Source organism: Phyllostomus discolor, chromosome 4, assembly GCF_004126475.2.
Source record: "Phyllostomus discolor isolate MPI-MPIP mPhyDis1 chromosome 4, mPhyDis1.pri.v3, whole genome shotgun sequence".
In the NCBI taxonomy this organism is placed as follows: Eukaryota; Metazoa; Chordata; class Mammalia; order Chiroptera; family Phyllostomidae; genus Phyllostomus; species Phyllostomus discolor.
Window position 1 is genome coordinate 104303051 of NC_040906.2, and position 16001 is coordinate 104319051.

Below are 16001 nucleotides of genomic sequence, written 5' to 3' on the forward strand. Positions count from 1 at the left end.
TAACAGATTGGTAGAAAGAGTGTTAGAAAAATGGGAAAGATGACTGCATTAAGGTTCAGTTATTATGTCACTTCTCTGTAACAGGTTTTTATTTCTTAAAGAGGAGTTTGAGGTCCCTGATGGGTTCACCAGTGTAGGTCTCGGGTTGTGGTTCCTGTCAGTACAGCTAATGGCCCATTATGAGGCTTCCAGTGCCAGGATGTGAGACACTGGATGGAACACCAATTCAGGTAGTTACTCCTTAGAGTCCTATAAATCCTTGTCATGTTTAAAGGTATGATTTGAAGCTTTACCTTTAGAATAAGTCAGAGGATGTAACATTTTGCAAATGCATTAGTAACAGTGCCCTTAAATGAAGAAACACTTAAAATGATATGGTTATAGATTAGAATATAATGCAATTAACATAGGAATTTGCTTTTTGTAACATTTTAAATTTGTTGCCCACAGACCCTCTGCAATATACACAATCCTTCAAAATTGCATTTTCATGCCTTATTGTTAGCAACTGAATTTGCACTGTCAATCCTTACACACCTCAACTTCCAATGATAGACAAAACACAAGCAACCAGCATTCCTTTGGTTGACTTTTATGAATGACCTTTTTCATGACCTTTACAAACATAGGTTTCTCTACTGGCAAACACTACATACATTCACTTTAATTGAAGGAAACCTCTTCTGGGTAGAGGGGTCAGGCACTCTGGGGCTTATGAGAAAAGAGTGAGTGAAGTTACCTGCCTCAGAGGCAACTCAAAGGAAGGGTGAAGTTCCTATTGGTGGTCTTTCCTAGTACTCCCAGGACAGTGCAAGTTTGGGAGAAAAGGGGGTCTGGAGAAGGAAGGAAGTATGGAGTAGGTGGCCCTTTTGTATAGTTAAAAAGTTACTGTCCTACATGCCATATCCAAGCATATCCTGGGTTCCAGTCCAGTACTGGTGACCTTTTGAGATGGGGCCGACTGGGCCGGGCAGCTTCAGTCCTGAGTTTCCATCTGGAAGGTGGCCATGGCCTCAGGCCCAGGGACCCTAGGATCCCAGGCACAAAGGTGTTGGGAACTGCCCTGACTGGTATCAGAAGCTGAAATGCCCACCTAGGCTAAGGCTAAGGGAACGCCCTTGGAATCGTAAGCCAGCAAGGAGACAAAAGCTTATCTCCCTGGCAGGAATGCTGCTTCTGCTGCTTTATTCATAACTGAACCCCAAAAACCTTGGTCGGTTAGCCAAAGACGGGTAAGATTCCCCATGGGGGGAACGACCTAAGACGGGCATGATTACTTTGGGAGGCCCCCCAAAAAAGGACTTGGGGGGCTGCAGCAAAAGGGGGTGATGGACCCTCACTCCTCGGCTTTGACATAGCCTGAGTTCTCCTGTCTGGGAGAAAATCTCCTTACCTCTTGGTTGCCTTAGTTCCCTTGCTCCACCTAAGCCTGAAACAATGACAGGGTGGTGCAGCTCTGTGCTGAAAAGAGCGGATTCCCTGGGTGATCAGGCCTAAGAAAGAATATGTAAATTACTGTGAAACCTTCTTTGTTTAGAATGCTCTCAGTTGAATGAGAGGGGTCCAAGGAGGAAGTTAGTTTGTTCCTCAAAGTCTTACAGCTCTTTAACCCCGACTCAAAATAGACCAGCAGTTCCTTGTTTTCTATAGTTCCTTACTTCCCCCTAATGAGTCCTGTACTTTACCTGAATTATTATGCAAAATGAGCCCAATAGAAGCAGGTATGGATGGTAAATCGGCGTGCTCCCCACTAGGGGGGGTGGCCATTTCGTCCCTACTTCCCCACAGAAACTAGTTTGTCTCTGTGCATGTGTTTTTTCTCACTCGTTTTTCAGCGAGCCATCCACAGCGTTCCGTGATCACTGTGGGCCGGTGACCCACGCAACACAAAGGACTGCCTGATGGCCCATAGTCTTTCATTTGAAACAGGGCATTTGAAGTGGCTGATTTCAATTAGGGCACTCCTTTAGCCAATGCCCCTTCTCTCAGCACACATGACACTTAGTGTCATTTGGACCAGGCTGTGCAGGGCCTGTAGGACGTGACTGTGAATGTCTCCTCACATGATGCTGATGGGAGCACAGACGTTCAGATGCTCTTTGGAGAAAGAGAAGTGAGATGTCCCTGAAGTCACAAAGAGGGGCTGGCGGGTATATGCTTGTGAGGAACCTTCCATCACTCATTCCCCGACAGGGCAGCTGTCTCATGCTATAGAAAAAAATAACCATGAACAAATTTAAGTCAGTTGCTTTAAGTGGTAACATTTTCAAATGTCTACCTCATGCGCAAAATGTCCCAGAGAATCCCCATTACCCAGTTCCACCCCTCTTCCCCAACCCCTCCCTACATCAGGGACTCACCTTTCCAAGCTGTGAGAGACACATCTGAGCCCTGGTCACTGTCACTGCCTGGGGTGGCACAAAACAGGATGCGGTCAGAGCCCCAGGAGAGGAGACTAAAGGAGAAACTACTGGGGGAGAGGGAGGCCCCCCATGGGCTCCAGTCTGCGCTTACACAGGGTCTCAGGGGTCCCCCTTTCATACTCACTGGCAGCCTGAGCACAGCTCTTTCCTTTTCCACCTGTGGGAAGAAAACATCCTGTGAGACACCAGGGAGGAGGCAGGGCCCTGAGGTCCTACAGGAGCCCTAGTCCTGGACCCTGGGGAAGTTTCCAGAACTCTGACTACAGACCCAGGGCAGAATCGGGAAACCTGAGGGAAGTTCATGTGCAGGAATGGGACCAACTGACCTCCTGCAGGTCTGTCCTCAGCAGGGACCTCCCTTCTGACCTGTGACTGCTGGGAACCAGGTCCCCATCACCGGATTCATTAAGATGATAAATTTGTCTTTCATTTTCACACGTGCCTGACTAAACAGTATATGTTAGCAAATAGGGCCCCAGACTGGGCAAGTACACGTATGTAGATGGTGCTTCTCATTAATGAAGTGGGACACACTTCTACCTGGGCTTAATACCTGCAGTGGGATTAGAAACTCAGACCCCACCTGCCCCTACCTGAGCACCTCCTCCCCCACATCACAGCTGCAGCGGCCACAGCTCCAAGCGAGACCAGACCACTGACGATGCCCATGATGATGATGATGGTGGTGGTCTGAAGAGGCGGCTCTGCAAAGGGACAGGAAGGTGAGGGCCTTGCCCCCCAGGTCCCACCCCAACCCCGCTGAAGTCTCCGGAGGCCCCTCCTCACCCCATCGCAGTATCAAGGGCTCCCGCAGCCCCTCGTGCCGCACATGGCACGTGTATCTCCGCTCCTCCCCATGCGGCACCACCACTGCCGCCCACGTCTGGAAAGTCCCGTCCCCCGCGGGCCTGGTCTCCACCAGCTCCGTGTCCTGGGTCAGGTCCTCCCCGTCCCGCCGCCAGGTCAGGGTGATGTCCTCAGGGTAGAAGCCCTGCGCCCAGCACCTCAGGGTGGCCTCCTGCTCAGAAGTGGGGTGGCGGGTCACTTGTGCCTCTGGAGGGTCTGAGGAGAAGGGTCAGAAAATTCAGGAATTTTTCACCCATCATGGGCTACTCCAGCAGCACTCATGTGACTATCCTGAGAATGGACACGACAACTGGAGTGAGGGGAGGGAACACAAAACCCAGACACCAGCCTGGACATAAGGCATCTAGGATGATCCCCTAGTGTTTGGAAAGTTCTAGAATCAGAATGACACAGCCGAGGGTAAGAGGCAGGCCTCTGAGGGGAGGTCATTGATTTCTGGTTCAGACCTCCGTGGAGACCAAAGGACTCAGAAAATCCAGGGTCACACCTCAGACAGAGTGGGCGTGAGGCAGCAAACAAGGTCTGAGAGAAAGTTAGTTCTCCATGGGCCCCACACCCACTGCCAGGGTTTAAGGCACAGGTGGCAAACACAAGGCTCCCAGGCAGAATCCGGCCCTCCATCTTGTTTTATCCTGTCCGGCACCTTGTTTCTACCCTGCGGCAGCGCCAGGTTCCCTGCCCCTAATTAAGGAGCAGTTTCATTTATACAGTTCTAAAATTACATTCAGCCCTTTGAAGGCAACTTGGAGGCTGATGTGGTACCCACCCCCCACCCACCCCGACGAAAATGAGTTTGACACCCCTGGTCTAAGGTATGCGCTGATCGGTTATTGCAGGGTTGGTCTCCCCCTCCATCCCCAGAGACTGTACTGTACCCCTAACTGTCCCTGAGAAAGGGGTGGGAGTCACTCTCTGGTACTGGATCTTCAGTCTCCCCACCCACAGGAGGGTCTTATTCTAGTATGATCCCATTTCCTCTCTCCTCTTAGTAGACGCCCAGCCCCAGGGGAGAGGAGAGAGGCCCTCTGCCCCAGGTACCTGAGCGCTCCAGAGTCTCCTTCCCTTTTTCTAAGTATCTGAGGAGCCACTTTACGCACTCCCTCTCCAGATAGTTCCTCTGGATCTCCGCCTCATGCACAGCTTCATATATGCGCCGGGAGATCTGAGCCGACATGTCAGCCGCGGTCCAAGAGCTCAGGTCCTCGTTCAAAGCGATATAGTCAGCGCCGTCGTACGCGAACTGGTCAATACCGCGGTGGAAGGTGCCGTCTGACCGCACCTCGCAGCCGTAGGTCCACTGGAACGTGTGAGGCTCTGGCCCCGCCCCCCGAGGTTAGTCTTACAGGCTTGGCCCCGCCCCGAGGTCAGCCCCGCCCCTGCCCGGTCCCGCGGGGATCAAACCTGAACTGAAAATGAAACCCGGTCCAAGTCCCCTCGGGCTCCTCCCGGGCGGGGGCCGGGCAAGTCCCGCAGCCTTGGAGTAAAGGTCGGGGCGATCGTGGCCCGTCCGTGGGGATGGGGGGTTGTCACCGGACTCGGACCCGCGTGCTCACCTTCCTCGCTCTGGTTGTAGTGAGAGCGCAGTTTGTTCAGGTTCACTCGGAAATTCTGTGCGGTTTCCTTAACATTCCCCGTCTCCGTGTCCCAGTACTGCGGGTCCTCCTGCTCCACCCACGGCCCCTCCATCCACGGCGCCCGCGGCTCCATCCTGGGGTTCGCGGCGTCGCTGTCGAACCGCACGAACTGCGTGCCGTCCACGTAGCCGACAGCGACGAAGCGGGGCACCCCGCGGCCGGGCCGGGACATGGCGGTGTAGAAATACCTCAGGGAGTGCAGACCTGCGGGCGGGGAGGGGCTGAGACCCGTGACCCTCCTCGCGGCGCCGGCCCCCCGCCCGCGAAACCCTCGGGTCTGAAGTAGAGGGGTCAGGGTCGCGAGGGGCGTGAGTAGGATGGGGTCTGGTATCCGGGCTGGGGACATCGGAAACGCCCCAGCCTCCGGGTCCCCTCGCTCCTCCCCCGCAGAGGCCCTTCCCTCCCGACTCCGCACGCACCAGCCCAGGTCCCGGTCAGCGCCAGGGCCTCGAAGAGCAGCAGGACGGTTGGGGGCCTCACGCCCGGCATCCTGGAGGTCCGGGGCTTCTCCAGTTCTGCTGGGTTCGCGGAAGCGTGGTACAGTGACGACGGTGACGCTGATTGGTTCTCCGGAAGCCAGACACCATTCTGAGCGACTCTTGGCGCCGCGTCAGGAGTATCCAGGACGGAGGACGCGCCACAGGTTGTGAGGCAGAAATGAAACCGCTGAGAGCTGGGTGCTGCCCAACAACTGCGCTTCCCCGCCCAGACTCGTCCTGCAGGCTGAGACCCGGAGAGCCAGGCTCGGGGACCTGGGTCTTTGCCCTGACTCCTCCCGCTGCTCCGGGAGTCTTCATCGCACTGTATCCCGGAGTTGTGCCCTAGGGTCTGTCTGAGAAAGCCAGCCCGAGAAACCCTAGGCTGGGTTCAGCCCCTTTTTTCTTCTCTTCCAGGTGGGCATTGGCGGCAATTGCAGCGACAACAGGAATCCCTTGTTTCGGGTGCTGGTGAAGGAAACTTGATTGCGTGCAAAAACAGCTCAGCTGTGACCAGTCTCTTCAAACCAGTCTACACTGGTTTGCTGGTTTCTGCTCTAGTGAAATTCACCCCGGAAGACTCAGTCTTTTTTTTTTTTTTTTTTTTTTTTTTAATCCTCACCCGAGGACAATTTTTCATTGTGCAAAGAGAGAGGAAGGGAGGAAGAGAGAGAGAAACGTCAACTAGTTTCCTTGTGCACCCCAAATGGGGATCCAAAGCACAACCTGAGTATGTGCCCTGAAAAGGGATGAAACAAGGCGACCTTTCAGAGGACTGTGAGGACACTCCAATCAACTGAGCTGCACCGGCCAGAACGAGACTCAAAGCCCAGGGGAAGTGGCTTATTTGGACAGAAGTCCCTGCTTCTGGTCCCTGATGACTGTTTCCTCAACATGCAAATGAAGGCACCAAACTTGGCAAGTTGATTTGTCCAAAAGTCACTGTCCTGATTGGTCTGAATAGAGCCACAGCTGTTGGTTTAGAGATCAGTGCAGAGACAGGCCATTCAAACAGCCCTCTCTCCCGGAAATGCAGTTTGCTTGAGAGGCCCCTGGGTAGAAATGGCTGCTAGGCTCTGTTCTGGGGTTTGTTTTGTTTTGTTTGTTTGAAATTTTAGCCCAGTTAGCCATCAGGAGGCCATCTTAGCAGGCATCTTCTTTCTCAGGGTTCACAACACCAAATGCAAAGAATATCCTGCTAGGCTCTGTAGATACGTTTATTAAAGATCTATAAACCAACATACTTAATTTTTTAAATTTTATTTTAATCATTGTTCAAATACAGTTTTCTCCCTTTTACTCCCAATCCAGCCCCACTCCCAACCCTCCCCACTTCCCTCCCATTACCACCCTCCCCCTAGTTTTTGTCCATGTGTCCTTTAAGTTTGTTCCTGTGAACCCTTCCCAATGTCCCCTGAAATTCCCTCTTCTCTCCTCTGTGGTCACTGTCAGCCTGTCCTTTATTTCAGTGTCTTTGTAAACCAACATATTTATTTATTTTTTAAAATATATTTTATTGATTATGCTATTACAGTTGTCTCATTTCCCCCTTCACTCCCCTCCACCCTGTACCCCCTCTCCCACCCACGTTCCCCCCCTTTAGTTCATGTCCATGTGTCATACTTGTGAGTTCTTTAGCTTCTACATTTCCCATACTATTCTTGCCCTCCCCCTATCTATTTTCAACCTACATTCTATGCTACTTATTCTCTATACCTTTTCCCCCTCTCTGCTCCTCCCACCCCCCTGCTGCTAGCCCTCCATGTGCCCTCCATTTCTGTGGTTCTGTTCCTGTTCTAATTGTTTACTTAGTTTCTTTTGGTTTTGCTTTAGGTGTGGTTGTTAATAATTGTGAGTTTGCTGTCCTTTTACTATACATGTCTTTTCTTTATCTTCTTTTCTTACGTAAGTCCCTTTAGCATTTCGTAAAATAAGGGCTTGGTGATGATGAACTCCTTTAATTTGACCTTATCTGAAAAGCACTTTATCTTCCCTTCCATTCTAAATGAGAGCTTTGCTGGATAGAGCAATCTGGGATGTAGGTCCTTGTCTTTCATGACTTGGAATATTTCTTTCCAGCCCCTTCTTGCCTGTAAGGTCTCTTTGGAGAAATCAGCTGACAGTCTGATGGGAACTCCTTTGTAGGTGACTGTCCCCTTATCTCTTGCTGCTTCTAGGATTCTCTCCTTGGTTTTTACCTTGGCTAATGTAATTATGATGTGCCTTGGTGTGTTTCTTCTTGGGTCCAACTTCTTTGGGGCTCTCTGAGCTTCTTGGATTTCTTGGAAGACTGTTCCCTTTGCCAGATTGGGGAAGTTCTCCTTTATTATTTGTTCAAATAACTTTTCCACTTGTTGCTCCTCCCCTTCTGGTACCCCTATAATTTGGATGTTGGAACGTTTAAAGGTGTCCTGGATGCTCTTAAGCTTTTCCTTGATTTTTTGAATTCTTATTTCATCGTGCTTTCCTGCTTGGTTGATTCTATCTTCCTTCTGGTCCACTGTATTGTTTTGAGACTCAGATTCCTTCCTTTCACTATTGGCTCTCCTCCGCGTATCTTCCTGCATTTCTTTTATGGTAACCTGCATCCTTTCATCTAAATTGCGCCCAAAGTCAACCAATTCCGTGAGCTTTCTGATCACCAGTGTTTTGAACTGTGCATCTGATAGATTGGCTATTTCTTGGTCGCTCAAAAGGATGAGTCCTGGGGGACTAATCTGTTCTGCTGGAAACATGTCTTATGCCTTTCCCTGTCTCTCCTTCTTTTTTTTTTTTTCCCCCAGTCTGGTCGCTCTTGTTACGGTGGGGGGTGGAGCCTTAGGTGTTCACCGGGGCTGGGCACCCCAGTCACTAGATTGTGACGTTATATGTGGGGGCGGGGGCGGGAGTGGGGACGGGAAGGAACAATGGCGGCAGTTCTGTTCTCCTGGGCTCAGACACTTCCCTGGGATCCTGGGCTGCGAGCTCTGCCCTGGTCCACAATCGCTGCCCCACTGGTTTCCCCAGCCGCTGCTTGCATACTCAGGGATCACCGCTGCGTTCTTGCGCTCCAGATGGCTGTCGCGCCGATTTTGCGCCAAATTTTCCCCTACCTCCGCGCGCCGCCGCCGCCGACCCACGCCAGCTCCGCGCCCACCCAGCTCATTGTCCCCAACAGTCTGGATGTACGGGTCTACTTCAACTTCTTGGCTGTCCGACTTCCATTCAGATAAATCCTCTGACAGTTCTGAGTGATATTATGTCTGTAAATTATTGTTGTTCTATTCTTGGTTGTGCGAGGAGGTACGGTGCATCCACCTATTCCTCCATCTTGCCGGAAGTCCAAACCAACATATTTAAATCTGAGAGTTCCACTGCTTTTGAATCTCCACCTCCACTTTTTTTACTCACTTTCTGCTTCTCCAGCCATTCTGTCTCTCTCACCCCTCAGGCCTTTTCTCCCCTTTGTCTCCATTGCCCTCTCTTGATTGTTGATTAGTGTCACCCCCTCGCCTGCCATCTATGGAGATTCTCCCCACAGGGAATGGAGATCCTGGTGAGGAGTCAGGATGTGTCATTTCTTATAAAACTCCAGTGTCTCCCATGTCACTCATATAAAGCATCTAAAATGAAAGACACATGAGCATAGGGGCTTTGGGCTGTCTAGGTCAAAGTCATATCCCAGCACATGAAGCTATTCCTGGTACATTCTAGGTACTAATTATTGTTGAATGAATGAATGATGATTGCATTAAAATTTAATTACATTGTATAAAAAACATAAAATTAAAACACTAAAAATGTTAGGAAATATTTTATTACATGTAACTACTGTACATGTTGCTCCACAAATTTATTCCAGTGGAAAAGATGCTGTGTGTTTGCTACACAGTTGAGCCTATGTATTAGTTTCTATTACTATATAAAAATCACCACAACTTAGTGGCTGAAAAACAACCCCCATTTATTTGCTCACAGTTCCTTAGTGAGAAACCTAGGCATGGTGTGGAGGGGTTCTCTGGTCAGGGTGTCACAAAGCTGTGTCTTCATCCTGAGTTCAGGATCCTTCTTTAAACTTATGTAGAGATTGTTAGCAGAATTTAGTTTTTCCACTTGTAGTTCTGAGGTCCCTGTTTGAGGGAGAGCTACTCCCAAGACCTAGTGCCCACCAGCAGTCTCTTTCCCATGAAGTCCTCTGTCTTTAAAGCCCTCAGTAGACAAAATAACACACTGAATTACTCTCAGCCTTGGAATCTCTTTGCTTAGGCGGAACCCCAATCATGACTCACCTGCTTAGGACAGTCCCACCCTGGGTAGTCTCTTGTCTTAAACAGGTCAACTGGTTTGAGACCTTAGTTATAGCTGCAAAATCACTTGCAAGGAGCACCTACATTAGTGTTTGAATAACTTGGGAAGGTGAATAACCAGAGTGATTATTATGGGCCATCATAGAATCAACCTTGCACAACCTATTCTTCCTTTAGTGTTTATTTGGGTCATGGTTAAAAATTGAAGTTCAAAGAAATAGAGTGTTATGAATGACAATAAAATGCATCCTGCCTATTAACCATGGAAATTCTTAAATCTTAAAATCAAATGACATGTTTAATATCTTATAATTAATTTAAAGGAAATGAAAACTAAAGTGCAATAATTCATCCTTTCTTTGGACACTATTATGTATTGTAGCATAACAAATTACCAAAACTTAGCAGGTCACAACAACAAAATGTTTCTGATCTTCCAGGGTCAAAAATCCCAGAGATGTTTACCTAAGTGCTTCTAGATCAGGGCCTCTCTCAAGGTTGCAGTCAAGTTGTCAGTCAGGGCTACACCTTAGAAGGCTGACTGGGCTGGAGGACTTACATGAAACATGGCCTACCCACGTAGCTATTGGAAGAGGCCTGGTTTCCTTCCTGGATAGTCCCAGGAGACCTCAGTTCCTAACCATGTGGACATTTCCACAAGGCATTGAATGACTAGGTAACTTCTTCCCCCAGAGCAAGTGTTCAAAGAGAGAGCAACCAAGATAGAAGCTGCAATGAATCTTGTATCCTAGACTGAGTGTCACATACCATTACATCAGCCTTACTCATCAGTTAGAAGTGAGTAAATCCAGCCTACTCTCAGGAGGAGAAAATTACTCCATCTCTGAAAGGGAAGAGTATCAAAGAATTTGCATATATATAAAAACCAAAATTAGTCCTGGCTGGTGTGGCTCAGTGGATTGAGTGTTGGCCTGCAAGCCAAAGGGTCACCAGTTTGATTCCCAGTCAGGGCACATACCTGGGTTGTGGGCCAGGTTTCCAGTAGGGGATGCATGAGAGGCAACCAAACATAGATGTTTCTCTCCTTCTCTCTCTCTCTATCCCTTCCCCTCTGTCTAAAAATACATAAATAAAATATTTTTTCTTAAATTACAATTATTGTTTCTGGATTTTGTAAATCAAATGCTTCTTTTATCTGATTATTTTTCTTTAGTGCATTAAATTTCAGTCTTGAAAGTAATGCTTAAAAGTTTGAAACAAAACAAAAGACCCATTTCAGAACTAAAGATACACACAGGCTGAAAGTGAAGGGATGGAAAAGATATTTTATGCATGCAGAAGCAAAAACAAAGCTGGGCAGGACCAGAAGGATGAAAGAAACAATCAAACAGAAAAGAATGAAGAAACAAGAATTCAAAAAAAAAAAAAGGAGAGGATTAGGAACCTCCAGGACATCTTTAAATGTTCCAACATCCAAATCATAGGGGTACCAGAAAGAGAAGAGGAAGAGCAACAAGTGGAAAAGTTATTTGAACAAACAATAAAGGAGAACTTCCCCATTCTGGCAAAGGAAATAGACTTCCAGGAAGTCCAGGAAGCTCAGAGAGTCCCAAAGAAGTTGGACCCAAGGAGGAACACACCGAGGCACATTATAATTACATTAGCTAGGATTAAAGATAAGGAGAGAATCCTAGAAGCAGCAAGAGATAAGGAGATACAGTTACCTACAAAGGAGTTCCCATCCGACTGTCAGCCTATTTCTCAAAGGAGATCTTGCAGGCAAGAAGAGGCTGGAAAGAAATATTTCAACTCATGAAAGGCAAGGACCTATATCCAAGATTGCTCTATCCAGCAGAGCTTTCATTTAGAATGGAAGGGCAGATAAGGTGCTTCTCAGATAAGGTCAAGTTAAAGGAGTTCATCATCACCAAGCCCTTATTTTATGAAATGTTAAAGGGACTTATCTAAGAAAAAGAAGATAAAAAACATGTATAGTAAAAGGACAGCAAACTCACAATTATTAACAACCACACCTAAAACAAAAACAAACACAAACTAAGCAAACAACTAGAACAGGAACAGAACCACAGAAATAGAGATCACATGGAGAGTTAGCAACAGGGCAGTGGGAGGAGCAGAGAGGGGAAAAAGGTATACAGAATAAGTAGCATAGATGGTAGGTAGAAAATAGACAGGGGGAGGGCAAGAATACTTTGGGAAATGTAGAAGCTAAAGAACTTACAAGTATGGCACATGGATATGAACTAAAGGGAGGGAATGTGGGTGGGAGAGGGTGTGCACGGTGGAGGGGACTGAAGGGGGGAAATGGGGCAACTGTAATAGCATAATCAATAAAATTTTAAAAAAGAAAATAATAAAGATCACAGCAGAAATAAACAGAGTCTTAAAAATTTTTTTTAAAGCTCAATGAAACCAAGAGCTGGTTCTTTATAAATATAAACAAGATTGATAAACATTTAAACAGTCACATCAAGAAAAATAATAGAAAAAAAACAAATGAATGAAAACAGAAATAAAAGACAAGTAACAACTGAACCACAGAAACACAAAGCATTCTGAGAAAATATGGCCCTGGTCAGTGTGGCTCAGCTGATTTGAGCATCATCCTGTAACCAAAAGGTTATGCGGATTCAATTCCCAGTCAGGGTACATACCTAAGTTGTGGGTTTGATTCCTGTTCCCAGTGTGTACAAGAGGCAACCAACCAATGCTTCTCTCATATTGACAGTTCTTTCCCTCTTTTCCTTTCTCTAAAAAAGCAATGAAAATTGTCTTTGGTGGGGATAAAATAATATATATACTATGAACAACTATATGCCAAAAATTGGAAGAAATTGATAAATTCCTAGAAACATGCAATTTTCCAAAACTGAACCAAGAAAATACGGAAAATCTGAACAGACTGATTACAATTAATGAAATGAAAGCAGAAAGCAGTAATCAAAACACTTCTAACAAATGGGCAGCAGTGTGGTACAGTGCAGCGTAGAGTCACCATGGTGGACCTGCAGCAGCTCTGGTGCAGAAGGCAGTTGACTCCATGGTGAAGGGTCTGGAGAGAGAAGAATCTGAAAGATGCAGGTCCTCGTGTTCCCATGCAGTGCCGATTATTGTGGGGATAAACATCAGTGCAGCAGGAGCACCAATACTTTGAATGACATCACATACCTCTGGCTGGAGACCAGCCTCTGGTAACCAGCAAGCTGGGGAAGTTCCAGAACCATCTGGCCTGATGCACCATACATTACAATGACAAAGCCAAAGAATCAATAAATGTGGGAAGTAAATAGGTTCAGGTGAGTGGCAGCTGGAGAGTTGTGTGACCAAGTGTGTGGATGACCACATGAACCTCATTCCAACTATGACCAAGAAGATGAAGGAGTCTCTCTTTCATTCAGAAATAGAAGTCTTTGTGATCAGCTATTGGGACTGAAAGCAGGAATCTACTTTTTTGGAAAAAATATGAATTTTTGTCTTTTAAGCAAAGTTTATGAATGAAGAAATTGAGGATGGCAGCCAGTTTAAGGCATGTGTTACTTGCCTTTGAACACTGGTTCCTATCTGTTTTAATCCTGGAAAGTGAAATGGAAAAATAATGGTGCTAAAATTTGGGTCAAAGACATTTAAAGAGCCTAAATCTTATGTGGCAAGTGCTTATCTTGACAACAGGCATCTCCCTCAATCCAAGCCAGAGCCCTCTGTGGTACCAACAGGCTAACAGGTTCCTCTAACCTGCCAATGACCTGATGGAATGTGAAGAAAGATTTTTCTGCTTGTTGCCAACTTCCTGCTTACCAGAAGCCTCATCACACCACTTTCTATAACCTATGAAAAAAAGTCCATGAGGTCACTACTGTAGAAGAATAAAAATGTTTCTGGATATTTGTTTTGCTTGGTTTTGTTTTATATACAAGGGCTTGAAGTTGATTTAAGGTGTAGAGTTGGGAAGAAGTAATTTGAGTACAAACTTTGAAAGGTTCTTTTGGATATTCATTCCTGGCCATGAAGATGTGGATGTGCATTTCTTAAAACTCTCACACATTACATCTTTCATCCTGAAGACCACCAAAAACATGACAGGAGATGTCACACTGGGAGGGGAAGCAGACCTTCCTTCTCACTGCTGTAATGGGACCCGAGGCTGTCTGTAGCTCTGCTGTGTTTTGTCACTCTTGACAAAACAACCTTGCTGTGGCACTCTCCCTTGAAGGGAAATGGGGTTTTGATTGTGTTATATATATCAATATCCAGGAATAAACAGTGAAAGAGGAACTGTTACTTGCATAATTGAGAGAGTTATGAAGTACCATATTTGGAAAAAACCTGCTTTTCAGGAATAAAACCTAAACCCAGTATTGCTTACTTAGCCCCCTGAAATAACAGAGCCCTACTGAGCCAATCCCTTGGCAACAGGAAGATCAAAAAAGAAAAAGTAAGTAACTTGGGTGAGCTGTGGCTCCTTTAGCCCAAAAGGGGGGTAGCTCCCCATTAGCAAACACCACGTTGCCAGGTGCCTTGGCAACATGCAGTATTCCTGTCCCAGCCATGGCTTCTTACCATCTAGATAAGGACATTGTTGTCCTTTTACCAACGTATTACTTGAAATGATAATATAGGCTGTCTGTTTGCTGTTTCAGGACTCTGAAATATTTTCCTAGTGGTCAGGTTTTAAAAATAAATAAAGTTTAATTTTTTCCTCAAAAACAAACAAAACAAACAAAAAAAACTCCCAACAAACAAAACTCCCAGAGCAGATGGCTTCACAGGTGAATTTTACTGAACATTCAAAGAAATAACACCTATTCTTCTCAAACTATTCCAAAAAGTTCAAAAGGAGAAAAAAGTACCAAGCTCAATTTCTGAGGCCAACATTATGCTAATTCCAAAACCAAATAAAGACACTACAAGGAAAGAAAATTATAGGCCAATATCTCTTATGAACATAGATATAAAAATTCTCAACAAAATGTTAGCATAACAAATTCAGCAATACATTAAAATATCATACATCATGATAAAGTGGAATTTTTTTCCTGGGATACAAGTTTGGTACAATATCTGCAAATTATCATCATATACCACATAAACAAAATGAAACATAAAAATTATGTGATTATATCAGTAGATGTAGAAAAAGCATTTGAAAAAATCCAGCTCCCATTTATGATAAAAACAAAAAAGTGGGAATAGAAGGAAGATATTTCAGTGTAATGAAGGCCATATATGACAAACCTACGGCCAACATCATACTCAACGGGGAAAAACTAAAAACGTTTCCCTTAAGATCAGGAACAGGACAGGATATCCATTTTTACCACTCTTATTCAAGATAGTACTGGAAGTCCAAACCACAACAATCAGACAAGAGGAAAAATAAAACATTTAAATTGAAAGCAAAGACATAAAACTATCATTATTTGCAGATTACATGACATTGTATTTAATGAACCTTAAAGATCCCACCAAAACATTATGAGAGCTGATAAATATATTCAGTAAAGTAGCAAGATATAGAATAAATATTCAGAAATTGGTTGCATTTTTATATACTAATAAGGAAGTATCAGAAAGGGAAACTAAGAAAACAATCTCATTTACAGTGTATCAAATAAAAAAACAAACAAACAAACAAATAAAATACCTAGGAATAAATGTAACTAAGAAGGTAAAAGACATATACTCAGAAATTACAAGATACTGAAGAAAGAAATTAAAAAAGAAGATACAAATAAATGGAAGCATATACCATGGCCATAAACAAGAAGAATTAACATCATACTGCCCAAAGCAATCTATAGATTCAGTGCAATTCCTATCAAAATACCAATGGTGTGTTTCACAGAAATAGAACAAATAATTCAAAAAATTGTATGTAACCACAAAAGACCTCAAATAACCACAACAATCTTGAGGATAAAACAAGGTTGAATGCATTGTACTACCTGATATCAAACTATACTGCAAGGCCGTAATCAAAAAAGCATGATACTGTCAACAAAACAGACATAAAGATCAATGGAACAGAATAGAGATCCCAGAAATAAACCCATGTGAATATGGTAAATTAATACTTCACAAAGGAGGCAAGAATACAATGGGGTAAAGACTGTCTATTTAATAGTGTTGGGAAAATTGGACAGATATAGGGGAAAAAAGGAAAAAACTAGACTACCTTCTTACAACATATACAAGACAAAACTCAAAATGGATTAATGATTTAAATGTATGACTGGAAACCATAAAACTCCTCGAAGAAAACACAGGCAGTAAAATCTTGGACATATCTCTTAGAAATATTTTTCTTTTCTGATATATCTCCTCATGCAAGGGAAA

The 16001-nt window shown here is 45.2% G+C and overlaps 1 protein-coding gene and 1 pseudogene across 1 annotated transcript; one reads left to right on the plus strand and one right to left on the minus strand.

Moving 5' to 3' along the window:
• Positions 1-2161: 2161 nt before the first annotated feature.
• LOC114493871 (patr class I histocompatibility antigen, A-126 alpha chain-like) lies at positions 2162-5491 on the minus strand. Its single transcript, XM_028508615.2, has 8 exons — positions 5344-5491; positions 4844-5128; positions 4329-4604; positions 3210-3485; positions 3017-3127; positions 2548-2580; positions 2361-2408; positions 2162-2208 (listed from the first exon to the last, which is right to left on the minus strand). Exons 1-8 carry the CDS (start codon positions 5411-5413, stop codon positions 2204-2206), a joined length of 1104 nt encoding a protein of 367 aa, XP_028364416.1. The 5' UTR covers positions 5414-5491; the 3' UTR covers positions 2162-2203.
• Positions 5492-12664: 7173 nt separating this feature from the next.
• On the plus strand, positions 12665-13156 carry LOC114494905 (annotated as a pseudogene).
• Positions 13157-16001: the final 2845 nt, after the last annotated feature.

Excerpts from the sequence above, each read along its gene's own strand:
- LOC114493871 (XM_028508615.2), bottom strand. The coding sequence starts at position 5,413 with ATGCCGGGCGTGAGGCCCCCAACCGTCCTGCTGCTCTTCGAGGCCCTG. Across the intron at positions 5,129-5,343 it reads GCTGACCGGGACCTGGGCTG|GTCTGCACTCCCTGAGGTAT; the intron begins GTGCGTGCGGAG and ends CCCCGCCCGCAG. Across the intron at positions 4,605-4,843 it reads CTACAACCAGAGCGAGGAAG|AGCCTCACACGTTCCAGTGG; the intron begins GTGAGCACGCGG and ends GGGCGGGGCCAG.